The 18,688-nt window shown below is 30.9% G+C and overlaps 2 protein-coding genes across 2 annotated transcripts in view; both read right to left on the bottom strand.

Moving 5' to 3' along the window:
* The window catches only part of LOC105208497 (PRL-1 phosphatase), an 88,712-nt gene that overhangs the window by 20,623 nt on the left and 49,401 nt on the right, over positions 1 to 18,688 (bottom strand). The gene's annotated exons all lie outside the window — the stretch shown is intronic.
* On the bottom strand, positions 555 to 10,716 carry LOC114804448 (piggyBac transposable element-derived protein 4-like). The gene is made up of 2 exons (XM_029042912.2): positions 2,193 to 10,716; positions 555 to 2,134 (listed from the first exon to the last, which is right to left on the bottom strand). The coding sequence occupies exons 1-2, from the start codon at positions 2,626 to 2,628 to the stop codon at positions 687 to 689; spliced, it is 1,884 nt and encodes a 627-aa protein (XP_028898745.2). The 5' UTR covers positions 2,629 to 10,716; the 3' UTR covers positions 555 to 686.

The following is an 18,688-nucleotide window of genomic DNA, read 5'->3' as shown; positions in this document are numbered from 1 at the left end:
AACTGGTATAAAACAAATAAACTGGTATAATGTAGTAGACCTCAAATATAGAGAATAGCGAAATGAATCGAAGGCTGGAATGGCAATCACTTTAACTGTAAAACTTTGTTGTTGCTGTCATTTACATTTTTTAGCAAGAGAGAATAAATGAAGAAATTCGAAGAGAGCTCATATTTTTTTAGCGAATAATACCGAAACGTGCTCCGATATATATTAGGTTATCAAATAACTCCATTCCGCATTTTTGTCTTTTGAATTTCCCGGCTATGTATAAAGCGCTACAGAGCTCATATCTGGCAATACTATACATCTTTAAAAGGTCTTGACATCACCATGCATGATTAGTTTGGATATTGAGTTCAGCAGTTTTAGACGTGTAAACATGGAGTTCACTAACGCCGAAACTCTCGCTATTTTAAAGTTCGTTTTCCTTCGTTAAAGGCAAAACCGCTAGAGAAACGTTCCGTGAGATTTAACCCTAGAACCATAACGTCATTCTATACTACGTTAAGACCAACTATGCGTAAATTTTACGCCGAAATGAGAATCCGCCTAATATAACCCGATTTTGAGCCATTTTGCAGTCTAAATTGATAATTCTTATCAAACAATTTATTTTTAAAATAAAGTATAAGATTTTAAAAGAAAATTCAGTTCATTTTATTAAAGAAAAGAGAAGGAATAGATTAAATTTCATTAACACAGTTTTTACAAACTTTAATTTGATGTTCACCACAAATTGCTGATGATTTGCATACAGAGCAATATGTTGTAGTAAATCGTCTTTTTGTGTAGTGGCAAAATGTGCAGTATTTCCTTTTCGCCTTTTGCGGAGAAGCTTTTTGACTAACTATTGAACCTATTGGGTTGTTAGTTTTTATTATTTCATTTATTTTTTCTTTTAATTTTGTAGGCAACCGTGCATTTAGCAATCGTTCCTCTTGCCACGGTTGTGTGAGTTCTTCATGAAGTTTAAGTACAAACTTTGACCTACTCATAGGCTTAAGACCGTTTCGTGTTACATTGTGACTATATAAAACATAGGCATTAACTGAAGCAATATTTAACATATTGTAAAAGAAACAAAGTGGCCACCGTTTCGTCTTTCTGTTGCAGCAAATATTTTGAGTCATCTGATCAAAAGTGTCAACTGCGCCTTTGGTCGAATTATATGTGAGTATAATTTCAGGTTTTTTTGTGGTTGGGTCTAGCGCTCCATTAATATGCATCGTCGAAAGTAATAGTACATTCCTATTTTGTTTTGGCTGGAATGACACTAAAGTCATATTCTCATTGTAAACGAATCGGGATGAGCCACACTGCCGTGACTTAGTGTCAAGTAATTCCGGTGGTATTTCAGCTTTATTTTTACGTAGTGTGCCAACAATTGTCATACTGTAGGGATTACTTAACAGTTTTGTTGCCAAAGGGATGCTCGTAAACCAGTTGTCCATTGTTATATTCCGGTTACTTCCATGCAAAGGTTTCGTCAGTCCTTCAACAAAGTAATTGGCTAGTTGTTTTCCTTGTGTATTAGTAGACTTTCCGAGATACGGCTCTGCGTTAATAACGTATTTTGTAGCGACATCGCAGACCATTACAATTTTTATTCCGAATTTATTTGGTTTGTTCGGAATATACATCCTAAATGGGCATCTACCTCGAAAACCAACAAGTTGCTCATCGATGGTTACATAGGAACCAGGCTTAAAATTCTTTGTACAACTATCAACAAAAATATCCCAAATTTCAGAAATTGGCGCAAATGAAGACTTTTTCTTCCGCTCTTCTCTTGTAGTCATATCGTCGAAACGAAGTGAGTTTAGAAGAAACTCGAATCTATGTCTACTCATTGTCGCTCTATATCGATCGCCCGAATAAGAAGTGTCAAACAAGATATCAGTTGATAGATGGTTGCTCTTCAAAACAGCAGACAAATACAGCAAACCCAACAAGGCTTTCAATTCCATAAGACTTGTATTTGAAACCGTGGCATTTCTTGATTGATATTTATTTCTTAGTTGAGAAATTTTGGCATTTGTATGGTATAAAACAATATTCAATATCTCGTCACTAATAAACAGTTTAAATGCATCGCTTGGTTCCATGGCTTCTTTGGCGTTACCCGATGGTCCTGTAAATATTTAGTGTAGATGTACGAAAGTGTACTTCTCTCATTATTATTTTATTACCTGGCCGAATGTATATAATATTTCGTGCTGCGCATTTACCGTATTCACGTTTTATTGGAAAATTATTCCAAATGTGACCGTTTTTGCCCAAAATTTGACTATTTTCCCCAATTTCCGCAAGTTGGTTATCCAACTCTTGTTCCAAATTTGGCAATGTTAAAGTTTTACGTTTTATTTTTGTCTGCTTATTCCCCTCCAATGCTGTTGCTGTTTTTCTTTTTTCAGACCAGACAACTTCTAGTTCTTTTTCTACCTCTGCTTCATCAATTGGATCAGGAAAATAGCTCATATCGGCCAAACTATCATCGCTATCGAAATCTTCATTTTCCTCTTCTCCATCTCCACTGATATCACTAAAATCTTCATCATGCAGAATAACCTCTATATCGTCATCATCAAATTTTTGTTTTGAAAAACACGGTTTTCCAGCTGCCATTTCGTCAGTGAAAACAAGCCTACATAAAATTTGCACAACAGTTGTATACTTTTATTACGAATAATTATTCCACTTATTACCAACAATGCGTAAATTTTACGTATTCGATTTTTTCGCTTTTTACCAACAATGCGTAAATTTTACGCATAGACTTGTGCTGCACTTGCTCTCAAACCTTCAAATGACCACATTTGCTGGGTTTTCTCATTCCTGCATATATAAAACTAATTGCTACAAGCACTGCCGGCGCTGGGTACCGTTACGTCATGGCACACTTGTGCAAACACAATTTGAAAATTGTATATGCGTAAAATTTACGCATATTATGGTTCTAGGGTTAAGGTGTTTTGGGGATGGTACTCTATCACTTCGAACTGCGGAGGAATGGTTTCGACTATTCAGAGCGGGTGAAAAAGACACCATGGATAGGCCAGCCGGTTGATAAGCCTGTGACGATGAATACCGAATCATGGAAACATCGAGTTAGACCGGTATATGGCATCTCGTGACATTACCCAGGAGATGGGAGTAGGTAACAAACTATTTTACCCATCTGCAGGAGGCTGGAAACACAAAAAACTTGATGTTTGGGTGCTGCATAAAAAACCTTCTGGACCGAATCAATGCCTGCGATATTCTGCTGAAACGCCACGAACTCGACCCGTTTTTGAAGCGGATGGTAACTGGCGACGAAAAATGGATCGCATACGGCAATATCAAGCGAAAACGGTCGTGGTCGGAGGTCAGTGAATCGGATTCGGATTGAACTAAATCCAATCACTGTAACACTTTTTATAAAGCATTGGATAAAGAGCAAAAAATCGGAAGGGATATATTTGTATATGTATAACTTATTAAGGGTGGGTAGACATTGACATTGCAAGAAGAATTAATTAAATTTGATTAAATAAAAAAATATTTCAATTTGATTTATAGCATAAACTTTAAGCCATTTGCTAACATCGATAATTGAACTGTTTTCAACTGTATCATCAGCATACAAAAGGCGATTAAACTAATGGATACAATTTAATTAAAATCTCTTTAAACTAATCTTTTCTAATTGTATAGAAGAAAAGCCGCTTATAATATTGAACGCAAGTATTTGTGATGTGGCGAATACAGTAGTTTCGAACACAATAGACAATTGTTGTGTGGAATGAATTACTGTGTGATAGCTTTGTGGCATTTAATTGTATTAAGTGGAATGCGGTTTAAACATTGTAATAGTTATGTGGACTGAATTATTAGCAATTTGTATAGAGAGTACATATGATGGGTGTATAAAAGTGGATAGCCAGGCTTTAAAGAACGGAAATGCTTTTATTATTTTTTTTTTTATGGAAGTAACGATGACTTTTTTGAAGCACTTTTGTATAAGTATGCAAAAGTTAGTTTAAAAAATATCTTCTGATTTAAATTCAAGCTGTTTCAACAATGACAACTCAGCTTCAACGGTAATATTTTTGCTATGTGAATCTATCTGAGACAGTCAAATAAATATATGGAATCGTGCTAGTAGTAGTAAAGTACTATATGAATAATAATTAACTATATGTGATGTGAATAACGTATCTCGAATTCAGAAGCTAAAAACAAGAGTATTTTTACATTTTTTTAAATATATACAATCATTTATTTCTCTCAAACAATTTGGCATATCAAAGATACATATTTAAACAGTATTTTGTGAAATTTTTACTAACAAATTCCGAAAACTCAGTCGTTGGCACTTTATCTCAACATGACGTGTAAAAAAAGGTCTTGCGGTGGACATCATATTTCATGATTGGTTCATCTAAAAACAATAAACCCAAAATATTGCGATTGTACATGGATAAATCTAGTTAATGAACGAAGAAAAAACTAAGCTATTGAAATTTGAATTTTTCAAAACTTCAACCAAAAAACTTACTTTTTTGGTCAAATTTTCGCCATACATTGGCTCGAAAAATAAAAAAATCCTGCGTCCATTAACTAGATAATGGATGTTTGCAAAAACTGAACAAAATCGCTTCATAACTTTTCGAAAAATCGTGTCCACTGACTTGAAAAATTAAGTTTTGAGATAAATGCGTTTAAAGTTTCACATTTGTACTGACGTAGCCTGATGGGTGGAACTTCCAAAGGGTTTATCTCTTAGAATATTACTCGGATTGATTTGATATTTTTGGATATTATATTCAACATATTGCACTATTTAATAAGACAACATTTTTTCCAAAACCCACCTAACCCCTTAAGCAAGTTGTTGATCTACAGTGCGTATGCGTAATACATATAATTTTATAAATTAACTAACCTTATTTATTTGTTTTAATTTTGAAATATTAATTATATTGAAGTCATTCTATTAAAAAATATTTAACACAAAACTTATTTTGTGTTGCCTTATATTTCATACATATTTGTATTATATGTAGGTGTGCAGAGGTGCGTATGAGTAACATTTTTGCTTCAATTTGAACTCTCAATAAATTTAATAAGAAGTGTTGCTTTTATAAAGTCTATGACATTTTTAGTAAGCGTACTACGGTGCGTATGAGTAACAAGTGATCTTCACATTCATCGTTCAGCATAATGTTTCATGTTTTTAACCAAAATTTAATTAAAAAATTAATAAATAAAGTAGTGAAAAAATGTATATGATGTTCGAAATTATTCCACAAAATTCTGATGCCATAGCAGAAAATTTCATTTAGTATAACATGCAACATATTGCCAAAAATGCAGCAGAGATGTAACTCAGTGAATGCGCGTAAACATGAGTAAGTCATAGGTGCCAATAGCGTAAACAAAAGTGAATCAGAGTGAGATTTCACAAGTAGCATATAATTTTCAATACACGGACTTCTATTAATTTCATCAGCAACATTGTAAAAGCAAAAGTTCAGCTTATAAAAAATTCCCTATATCAACACATGAGTAAGAGGAGTCTGCTACATCTTCGTTCTAGCCATGAACCATTACTTTTACTATCACTTAAGTGCATGCGAGATTTCACAATAAACAAACGAAGCGTGATTTATTAAAGGGAAGAAGAAAAACCAAACAGATGTAAACAGCGCGAATCACATTATACAGACAATAAAAACTAAATTTTTTACAATGAAATTATCAGCTGTTAAAATGGAAATTTACAATTGCTGGCATAAGAGAGTGAGTAAGCAAAATTGTAATGAAAGTAAATAAAAAATAAAAAGACAAAAAATATATATTTTTTTAATTTTTTTATGCAGCAATAAATGCATAAACACGCGTAGCACAATTATATTCGTATATATAAATATGTATATATCTGTCTTCTTAGTTTTATGAAGTGATATTGACGTCGACATGAAAAATGTCGAGGAAGCAAAAGTGACACAACAAGTGCAATGCCCAGCTGCAAGAGTTATGCACTTTCAGACCAAATGCATATATATATATAATATATATTTATAACTGCACACGCCATTCAATGCGCATACAACTGTTTGTAAATATGTAAATGCAGAAAGCCAACGCGCGTGTACACTATCAAATTACCGCAATGTCTGCTGATATGGCGTTTGTATGTATGTACATATGTATGCATGAATATATATCCACAACTGCAATTTTGGAAAGCTTGTGTGTCTGCGCTTTAATGCAGAAGCTTTGCGGAACTCTTTTTTTATATAATAATAACTACAGTTTGTTTATGAAGCGACTAAAAGCCAGACATATTAAAACTTGTTTGTATGTAATTGTGTATACAATTATATCTATATTAATAATATTTATATAACTAGACGATTACTAAAATTTATTCTGTTATCTATTTATGAAATTCTGAAATCTACATAATATCTAAAATTATATCTATTCTCTGAAATTATAATTATTTATATATAATCTATAGATTATTTCTATATTAAATGAGCATTTTTACTTCTCTGACTTCCCACAGCGTAAAATCGCTTTCTCACTCAATTATTTGCGTTTATTTAGTTGCTAATAAACAAGTAAACAAACGAACACAAACAAACTCAAGCAGAGTTAGGTAAATACATTAGCAAATAACATTGTCGTGATTACTTAATGAATTATTATTAGTAAAGCCACGTGAACAGCGAAAATAAATTGAACCGCAATGAAAAAAGACGGAATGTAAAAATTTATTTTTGCTATGAAGAGGCGGTGGATAAGAATTTTCTAGGAGGATACAACATCAAAGGTCTTAAAAAGGTTATCAGCGTCCCTAGATAGTCTAGTACATATATATTCGCTAGACTGTATGAGTAAGAGGTAAAGAAAGAGAGAGATAGAGAGAGAAGAAGAAGAAGAGAAGAGAGCACATTAGGACAAAGGTCACTGGACATACCTGTACATCTATCCAATAACAAATCAAACTTTAGTTTAAAAACCTTAAAAGAAACCATAACAAACTGACGAGCATAAATTATTGAAGAGTGCCCTAAAACACTATACAATATTCCAAACCATAACCATATACTCTTATCCATACTATTATTGAAGAAACGGTCCATAATTGTAATGAGTTCTCGAACAAGTGACCTTTAACAACCTTCCAAAGATTACTTTCCCCTATTCCTAGTCAATGAGTGCTGTGTAGACAGATTGATAGCGGACAAGCTCTTTTAACCGCTCATATATGTTAATCGTTTCAAAAACAGTTTATAAGTGGGCACGAACTCAATAGAAACGACTACATCGGTCTTCTGAGATGAAATCTCGATCAGAACATCATGTATACCTTACAAAGACATTATTTTGGGTCAGTTATCATCGATGTACTTCGGAAAATGCTTAAAAAGGTTACAGCTTTCATTGAAGAATCTGATAACTTTTTTGTCTTTATTTTGAACTTGGAAACATTTTTTTTGTTACTGAAATAATGAAGGTCTTTTAGTGCCTAGTGCATTTTATACTATGTAACAGTATAACAATAATTAATTCTTTTTCTAAACCTTACAATTTTCAATATGCAGAAGCTTCGCTCGATATATATACAATTATACCAACAGTAATAAAATATCAGACATTACGATAGCATGAAAACTTCAACAAACTACTCAGCATAAATGAACTTTGCGCGTGTTTCGCATCATATTACTTATTGTCTGTCTAGCCGATTGCACATTTTTTAATGTTTCTGCAACGCTTCATTATTCTTACATATAATTATGTATACATCAGAGAGCAGCTTCGGGTATGTTCGAGTGTGTTCAATCACACTAGCTTAAATTCGGTACGAGTGTGTCGTAACACTCTTCAAACACGTGTTCGATCGAGTTTAGAACCCGAAGCGAAAATAACGCAAACGAACAATCAAGACGGTCCTATCTTCGAGTGCAAGCAGCAAACTCGGATTTTATGTATATTATATTTTCGGGTGTGTCGTGCACGTGTTGATTGTGATCGAAACACTCGAGTGGCACTCGAAGACTAAAAAATAATAGATAAACATACGTACACAGATATGTATGTACATATGTTGGCGTCGGGATGACGCGTTCTGTCTTAGCTTTTTTGGTTGAATAATTTGAATATTAGACGTACATAGTACATATTATAAAAGAATAATTCAATTTAAGAATAGAATTCACTCAAGACTTATTTTATTTATTAATTTATAAATCATAAATAAAAAACATTTCATTGCACTTAAATATTTTAATTTTTTTTAAATCACAAATTTCAGGTGTAGACCAGATAAGGTGTTTGTGCCATTGGAAATGTTCTCACAACCCGAATTTTCTATCGTTGCCATTATGAATTATAAAAAGTAAACAAAACAAACAAAACCAATAATCGTTGACAATCACTACGCAATAATAGCATGACTGCCAATTACAAACATACATATTCTGAAATTTTGTGCACACTCGTGTGTGACTCGATCACATTCAATACGATCGGTTTAGAGTGCTAGCTCGTTCACAAACGAGTGTCAACTCGGCACTCTGTTAAAACAAGCATATATGCTTGTGTTTCGAGTGTCGCGAAAGGCTCGTTCGTTTTGAACATATCTCCAAACGATCAATACGTGTATTCATACCGAAAAGTTTAATCAAACAAAATCAGAGTGGACATTCGAGTGTGCACGAAAATGATATATCCGTTGCAGCTCTCTGGTATACATCAGCATTTGTGTTTATTATGATAGAGCAGACATATATTCGTAGATTTCTACATAATAGTGCTGGAGTGGAAGGGTGCTCGGGTTAATTTCAATATTAGTGTGAATAAATTATGCAGATTCTAGTTCAGTTAACTGTTTTTAGCAATATATTAAAAGAGCTTAAGTTGACTTACATATGTCAAACGAAATTGAATTATTATAGAGATGTGGATATCGAAGTTAACAGGGACTCAATTTTATGTTTTATCGTAATCTACAATTTAAATTTTGGTTACAAAGATTTAAATCTATCTCTTTAAATTTACAATGTTTAGATGTTACAAATAGTTTTTTATCAACAGATCGCCCGGTATTTAGAATTGTCTTCTAAAATAGTACTGGAACATAACGACTGTTGGATGTAGGTAACCCAGAAAAATTTGAGTTTAGTTAAGGAATTGTGACCAAACTTGGAAGATCAGTCATTGAAGCAATTCTTGGGTGTAGATGTTTTTTAATGAGAATAAATTCCAAAGCTTTAGTTTAATTAATTCCTCTTAGAAGTATATATATTAAAAGTGCTGTAGTCAACTTATGTTGTATAATGTATATAATGTATTATATATATAAAATTATAATTATATTATTATCATTAAATACAACTTAGGCTCGGAAACTTCAAATAGATGAGATGCCTAATGAGTGATTATAATAGCGTTTTTTTAGACAGCCAAATTAATTGATCAATTAAAATTTTTATTGAGAAACCCTTTTTGGCGCTTATACTGATGGCTACTCGATAAACGATCAACTGTTACACATTTCGATCTTAATAAGCGTTTTAATCGAGCAGAGGCCGGTTAATTGATCAATAAGCTCCCGTCTAAAAACGCTATAACAACAGAACGTCCAGCATAATGAATGTTCCCAAGAAATTCTGAGAATAAAACGATAGATCTGTAAAAAATAGTCGCATAAAAAGTGGTCCAACAACAGAACGTCCAGCATAATGTGTGTTCCAAAATTATTTTGGAATCTAATGAGCTGGGACCCTGGGACCAAATTCGAGAATGCGTCAAGAACAGTTCAGAAAATTATGAAAAAAATTGGTGGATATGTCAAGGAAGATGTACTCATGCAATTCTTGGCATTGACAACAATTTATTAATCTTAATTACTGATTTTATTTGAGAGTAATGCTATAAAAGTTGCCTATCAACTTTAACGGTATTTTTGCTGAGAAAACTATACTTATCAACCTTATAGTGGGTATAGTGGGTAACTACAACAGTCCCAAAGTAAAAGGGAGATATACCCTTTGGAAATTCCGTCCATCAGGCTACATCAGTACGAATGTATACTTTAAATATACTTTAAACGTATTTATCTCAAAACTGAATTTTTTCAAGTCGGTCAACACGATATCTCAAAAAGTTATGAGGCGATTTTCTTCAAATTTTGAGTGTTTTGTAATAACACTATATAGTTAATGAACGAAGGATTGTTTTATATTGTTATTATAACTATTTTTTTCGAGCCAATTTATGCCGAAATTTTGACCAAAAAAGACAATTTTTTGGATAAAACTATGTAAAAAATTAAAATTTCAATTTTTTCTTTTTTCCTTCGTTCATTTACTAGATTTATTCATGTACTATCGAAATATTTCTGGTCTATTGATTTCAGATGAACCAATCATGAGTTATGATGTCCACCGCAAGACCGTTTTTTTTTTGACACGTCATGTTGAGATGAGATGCCAACGGCTGAGTTCTCGGGATTTTTGTATAAAAATTTCACAAAATATTGATTAAAGTAACTTAAATCGACATTTTTTAAGGGTTAATTTTTGAGTTAACATTTTATATAATTATAAAATATAAACTTAAATTATAATATTATAAAATATATTTAATCAACATTAATCAACTACTCATTGCCACACCCTGTTAATATTATAATGTAATGAAATGACATTTTCTACAAATATTTATAATAACAAAGTGTAAGAGACATTTCATACATACCACAAGTAGTAAATATTTCCAAAAATATATGTTTCTTTCGTTAGTATATATGTATATTTCTATTTGTGAGTGTAAAACTATGCAAGTACAACACAAATATGCGTTACATGTGCGATAATGATGCCAGTGAATGAGTGGTGGATGGTGTTGTACAAGTGCTGTGCTACCAACATATGTATTTATGGGCGTTGACGTTCGTTTGCGCTTGCTATGCACCAAGCATTTCAAAACATTTCCAAAAATATATTTCACTTTAAATTTGTTTTATTTTCTTTCTTTCGCTTTTTCTTTGCTGCGTATTTTATGCCTTACTTCTGCAGACATACAAGAATAGTACACTTTGAAAAAAGCAGTTTCTGCTTGGCAATATTACGCGCTTGCCAATTTATATATTATATACAGAATTATATTATTTATATTTTATTTTTTGTTTATATCTTGCTTATTTACTTTTATTTTACTTTTGCCAATAAAAAACGTATTAACAAACTTTTCACTTTTGTTGCTCTTAAACTTGCTATTCTGATGCTGCAAGCATTTTTTCCTTTTTTACAGTTAACCTTTTAATTTTTATTTATAACTTTTTCTTTCAGTCTTCTTTAGCTTCTCTCCCACTAAATTGATTCGTTTTCATTTAACTTATTTTTTTAACACTACTCTTTGTGTTGTTTGTTGTTTCTGTGGTGCTGCAGGCGTATGGAAATGGAAAATAAATTTTGTGGAATTTTTTTTTAAACGACTTAACTCAACTTAGTATTTTTATGTCCTTAAGCTTTAAATGGAATTATTTGTATGCAAATTTATGGAAATTAACTCAGCAAATTAGTTGTCTGAGCAACTAGCTTTCCAAAAATTGTTTAAAACTTTATTTTGATAACCAAAAATTAAATTAAAAATAATAAAAAGATAAACTGTAAAACTGAGTTAAGACGTTTCCTCCAAAAACCACAAATTTTTTTTGTTAAATGCCTTTTAATTTTCATTAACCAAAAATTAATTTCAAATATTTTTAATAAAAAAAAAATCACGCAAAAACACAAACCACTAAAAAAATATTTTTGACTCGCATAAAATACGCCAATTTATTTTCCATACACAAGAAAAGTCCCGTCTCCTTTATTCACGGTCTTAAATATGTATCAAGCTAAAAATCAATCAAACAAGTTAAACAACCATAAAAATGTAAATATATGCATGAAATGAAAATGTAAAGGCAAACAAGCGGGTTGTATATGAAATCAACTGTACTTCGCAGAATTATAATGAGTATGTAAAATTAATGAATAAGGTACAATGAACCAAAAATGACGACATTGAATATAGATATTATATTTTCTTTATAACCAACACGTGAATCACTTAAAATGTACTTGTTATATTTGATAATACAATTTTATTACAAAGTTTTTTCTTAAGGTCCAGACCCAATGCTGGCTGGCTTTACTTGCTTTGCTGTGAGAACTGTCAAAACTGAATAGAACTATACTAGAGCATATGCAAAGAGACCAAATGGAGCTTTGCTTCAAGCGCTTGAAGTTACGAATAGATCTATGCTCTATTTGCCAGCACTTCTGGCGCTTTTGACATTTGATATTGTAACTAGGGTTATTAGTTTGGGTGAAATGTACCAATTTCAGTAATTTTTTTTTATGCTACATTGGCACACAAATATTTATCACATATGCGTTTGCCAGTACAAATAGTTAAAATGTAGAATATTTAAAATATTTGATATATGTATGTAGAAATTTACAATGAGTTTATAATAATATAACAATTAACATGAAAATATTAGCAAGTTTAAGTGTGTGGCAACAGTGATTGTGACATTATTTTGAAAGCGTTCAAAGCGCTTATTTGGTCATACAAGCATTCAAAGTACGCAAAGTCAACGAAAGCAAGTAAAGCCAGCCAGCATTGGGTCTGGACCTTTACGAAAAACACACCTTTGGGAAGGTAGTGGCAAGTGCATACAGATAATGATGGATCTATTAATAGAGTACAGTGTGGTTATTAAAGTATTAGTAACTTGAAATAAAGTCCAATAGAAACGGAAATAATACAGCTCTATCGTGAATGGTGTTTTTAAAAATTCTACAACAATTTTGAGGTTATTCAATAACATAAATTTCATCGAGCGTTACTTAACATTTATGTTAAGTAAGAAGATTTAACCACTAGTTTAGCTTGAACACAGATGTGGTGTGTAACTTTAATAAATTGCATCTAAATGTAGGCAAGAAATATAAAACCTTTTCTGTTGCTGTAAGAAAGCAATACATTTTTGTTGAATGAGAAAAAATATATAATCTCATCCTTTCACAAAGCCATATAAATTTAAATGCATTAAGATTATAATTGAGGAACTAGTTTTTGCTTTTCGCACAGCCGGCTACTCGATTAAGGAGTTACATTCCAATTCCAACTCGATTTGTATTCGATTAAAAATTAAAATATGATATTCTTTTAATTGTAACCAGCGTTTCAATCGTACAAATGTCCGGTTAATTGATCAATTAACACTCGAACTAGATTTGAATTCGATTAAAAATTAAAATGTAGTAAAATAAAATATTTCTCTAATTTTAATCAGCGCTTTAATAGAACAAATGCCCGGTTAATTGATCAATTAACACTCGAACTCGATTTGTATTCGATTAAATATTAAAATGTAGTAAAATAAAATATTTCTCTAATTTTAATCAGCGCTTTAATAGAACAAATGCCCGGTTAATTGATCAATTAACACTCGAACTCGATTTGTATTCGAGTAAAAATTAAAATGTAGTAAAATAACATATTCTTTTAATTTGAACCAGCGTTTCAATCGCACTAATGTCCGATTAATTGATCAATTAAAACTTGTGCGAAAAGGCTATAAGTTAATTTAACAAACTGAAAAAATTCTAGCCTTAGCAGTAGAGAAAATGGTTGGAAGTTTATTTTTTAAGTAATGATTGACTCAAATTTCACATATATTCATAGAGAAATCAAGAGCGGTTCAAATATACCAAAAATGGTTTTTGAGACACGAAAATGTGAAATTATAATTTAATTAAGCCAAAAAATTATTATTTTTTAATTAACCATAAATTCAACGCAGAAAAGCTAGAGGAAACAACAAATAGCATCCGTCTGTTTCAAACAGAAACATCAAATTAGTTTTAAGAACCCAAAACATTGTTTTTTTGAAGGTCACAAACAGCTAACTGTGCGAGACAATGGCCAATTCAAGTCACGTTACAATGAGGCATACGACCAAACCCAGCAAACGAGCCAAATTAACTTACAAACATACGCCGCACAAATAAGACAATACGCATTTGGATGCTTGTATAAAAAACAATTTGAGAAACAGGTATTTACTAATGGCTTACGACAGTCAGACAAAGTGTATTTGTATATAAGCAGAGCAAAAAATAAAAGGGAAAAAATTATGCGCTCAAGTTCAATGTTATTTACATGCTTTTAGCAGAGATGAGTTCGTTGGCATTTGCGATTGGTCACAGACGACGGAGTGAACAAAGAAAAAATTCAATGTGAAAAAAAAAAATATTTATCGAACAGTGAAAAAAGTAAAAAAAAAAATATTTATCGGACCAAAAAGAAAAGTGGAAAAAAATTAACAAAAGAAAAATCACATTGCGCAGCTATTAAATGCATTCCAATTGACATTGTTTTGCTCAATTGCAGCTGATAGATTGATAGAACATCAATAATTGTTGCTGGCTGGCAAGGGAAGCTAAACTTCAAGAAAGCAACGAGATAAGCGCAAATGACTTGAAGAATACATATATTTATGAATATATGTATATGAATGAGGAATAAACTGATTCCAATGTGATATGTTTGCTGTTATTGTTTTAGTCTCAACATGAGAAAAGTGGAGATAAGCGCAAGTAAGAAAATATTATTCATATATGAACATATACATGAATATTGTGCAAGTCTATAAAGCCAAGGCGACTGATTCTTCACTCTCTCAGTAGACAGACAGACAGTCAGACAGCTAGATAGCACGCACATAAAATTTAATGTACTTTTGTATATATTTTGCTGATATGTTGTGGTAAGCAGAAAAAATAAATTTGTGAAAAGTTTTGGTTCATACACATCTAGTTGTTTTTGTTACTTCATATACATGTATACATATATATGTATATGGATATATATTTCATATTTATTATTTAGATTTTGTTCAATTCAATTGGAACTTTTGCTGTCAATTACCGAGTCAATTTGGGAATATATATTATTTTAACACAAAAAGGTTGAACAGTTGAGACAGAAACACAAAGTTTGGCATATTATTTTTTTATGTAAATTTGTGAAATGTATATATGATAATAGTTTAATCTGCTTAAATGAAGATATTAAAAGCAATTTGAATCAAAATGTCTCGTTAGAAACCAAAAATCAAAAATTATATACATCCTCGATTCGCCACTTCTTCGAAGCTCGCTAAATATGAGTCAAAAGTGATGTGGCGAGTATGTGGAAATCCCGTTACAGTTTTTATTCTATAACAATCAGATTATAGCAATTTATTACATTTATATCAGTCGTTTGTTCGATTCGTTACTTTTCGAGGTGCTTTTAAGACATATTACAACCTAAAGGAATCGAAAATACTTAAATGTACCTAGAACTTAAAAAAATTTGAGTGAGGTGCTGAAAGTAGTTTGTGACTAATATCATTCTTAGTAACACTCAGTTTGGATTCAATGTACTCAGTACTTATTATATATTTTTTATCGTTTTTTCTAGAGAAAATTGGCAACCCCAAATTATTGATTCTAGAAAAATTCGCTCTAAATTGTTCGGTACTCCTAAATATACCCAAAGTATGAGTATAAAGCACGTAAATGATATATTATAAGTACTGTTAATGAAATTTAAAATAGAATGGATTCTAAAGAACATTTTAACATCCGGAATTCGCCAACATTTCTTTTTAAAAATTTATATAAATTATTATTTTTTTTTTTAATTTACAATATTGGAATGTTTTCTTAGTTCAACGAAGATTTTAAGAGCGATCCACAACAAAAAAATTAAAATATCAGAAAGTTCCAGGAAATTATGAATTATATACCGAAAATTATTATAAGTTATGGAAAGTAACGCCTATCTATTTTAATTTTAACGCATTGCAGTGAAATTTGACAGAATTAAAGCACTTATAGATAACATAGAAAAATTAAGAACCCTTATTAGTTGAGTAATGTGAAGTGGTAAGATAACGATTGTCGCATTGGTGTTTTGAACTCGAGTGCAATAGTTTGTTTCACCACTAAGTAATCGAGAAAGTATATGTAGATATATATAATATATGGTATTATTTCGAACAGTTGTATATATATATCGCTCATTTACATGAATAGTGTCACAACTCAAAAAAGTCGATTTCTCAGGAGAGCGGTTAAAAGTTTTCAATTGTCTCTAATTTAGCAGATATAATAAATCGCCATAAATTTATTGAATAAACTAGTGGCATGTAATATATTAAATAGAATGCTGAGCATAAGTGGACTAAAAACCCAACTCAAAAATCGGGTTTTTGGAGTTATGACACAATTCATGTAAATGAGCGATATATACATTTATTTGGAGATTTTATATCTGAATTGGTTTGGTAACACACCCGTTTGCTGATTTAAATGACATAAATCAATTTGGTATAAAAATTATTACAAGTGCTTTTTATAACAGATTATGAATTTTTGATTAGATAGTATAAACCAATTGCAATACTGTATACAAATGAGTTCTTGTACAATCTTTATTTGCTTATGTCGAAGAAAAGTAAAATGCGGACTCTTGAATACATGCTTAATAAAAAGAAATTGATAATACAGTAACTGCTTATTGAGAATCTAGTTTTTGGAATGCAAGTTTCAATAAACCGTTATCTTTAATGTGTCAAATACTTATATAAACATATGTATTATATGCACGAAATCAGAGATAACTTTTTCTCCTAAGTAATATAGAAATGGCAATGCTTGAAATTTTTGAATTTGATATTTTTTGAAGCGGAATGTTAACCAGTAGACTCGGACAAAGTTTAAGTCGAACATTATCATATAATATATATATTAAGATCGCGTATGGGAATCTATAGCGAGCCTCAAGATGAAACATTATGTTTTCAAAAGTATAATGTGATATTTAGGATTTCAATTTGGTTTGGAACTCATTTCCTTTTAATAAAATTTGTAATGTGTTAATGTGTAAGGAAACTGTGACGGAGTAAATTCAAAACAACTTTTTATGAAACCCTCTTAATTCACTTTGAAATTAGAGGAAAATGGCACCCTTTTACAAGAGAATAATTTAAAAATATAATAGATTAAATGATGAGAAGGTAAGATAGGCTCAGTTTGAAATTGATATAAGGCTCTCTAAATTAGAGTAAGGATTAGCACTCCAGTCGTGCAGGTATTTAAAAAGCATGATACTACTACGAATTCCACGAAGAGTTGTAATGAGGTGAGCACTACGGAATGTATGACTGCGGACAATGTTGTCGAGCTCATGAATTCTTAAGAGTAAATATATTTCTGGGAAACTGTACTTATGCCATGATTATATATAATTCTTTTTTGTTTTTTATTTTCAATTTTAAATGGAGTACAATTTAAACAAGGCAGGGGATCGTTGTCATGAGTAACTACAAATAACTCTATAGTCTTTAGCGTCTCTCTATAGTCTTTTTATTGTATTGCCGAAATAGTTTTCAGATCTAAGCACTTTGCAGTACCTATTGGCAATAATTTCAAAAAACCTAAAATCTAAAATAATGAAGGAAAACATTGCTTCCAGAATGAAAATGTACTGTGTCAGCCCCAAAGAATGGATGAAGGCAAAGAAAGTATCAGTCAGGTTAAGACGTATTTTGTCACTGATTATACGATTTTTTAGACTATATAACTTGTTCCAATATATAAAAAATGCTTAAAAAATTAAAAAAAAAATTAATTTAAATTTTTTAAAAGAAAAAAATATTATAAATTTGAACAAAACTTAAAAAAGATATGAAAAAAAGCAAAAAACCCATTGAGGGGCAAGTATATAGCATTAAACGAGCTCATGGATTTTAACTATAGTATTTATAAATACTAATACTTGTGTTATGTGCTAGAATTTTCGAAAAAAAAGTGCTGCTAATTGTGAATATTATTTTTTTTTCTTCAATTACAATTTTCGATGAAACGCATTTGTTGTTTTTTAAATATTTATTTTGCATTATGGCAAGTGTATTTGTGCGTTTGTATACTTATATGCGTAATTACCTTCAGTGTAATTTTGAGTTGATTCTTTTTTACCAATTTTCAATGACACTTTCGTTTTCAAATTATTTTTGCTTTTGTTTGTTTACGCAATTTTTGTTTACCTAGGTGTTTATTGTGGATAAATGACAATTTTTTTTAAATTCTTTTTTTTAATTTTGACCAGTGTTTTTTGTTATTAATTTTTTGTTTTTATTTATTGCTTTTGTTTTAATTATTTTTTTTTGCTAATTTGTTTTATTTATCTGATTTCCACCGGATGCTCGTGTGCCGAAAATAGCCAATTTGTATCGAAATTTCAAATTCTATATTTTTGCGTTTGCTTTGTGTTTCAACTTTTACCTATATTTTGCCTTTTTTTATTAATTTTCAGAATTGCTTTTTGCTCGCTATTTGGCGAAGGCGATGATTTTTCAAATTTTTAATACAATTTTATACGAGGTGAACGCTGACGTCAATTGACAAGCAGAGCCACAAAATATAATTTTTTTATTTTTTATTTGCAAATTTTAAGCAAATTTAAATTTTTGACACTTGTCTCGACAATAATGAACAGTTATTTTCACTTTTTTTCTGCTTTCTTGTTATTGCTCTGTGCACTTGGTATAATTTAGCAGAGTGCCTATTTTACTTTT

This window comes from Zeugodacus cucurbitae, chromosome 3 (assembly GCF_028554725.1).
Source record: "Zeugodacus cucurbitae isolate PBARC_wt_2022May chromosome 3, idZeuCucr1.2, whole genome shotgun sequence".
Lineage (NCBI taxonomy): Eukaryota > Metazoa > Arthropoda > Insecta > Diptera > Tephritidae > Zeugodacus > Zeugodacus cucurbitae.
Note: the sequence above shows the minus strand (reverse complement) of the source record. Positions and strands in the feature narration are given on the sequence as shown.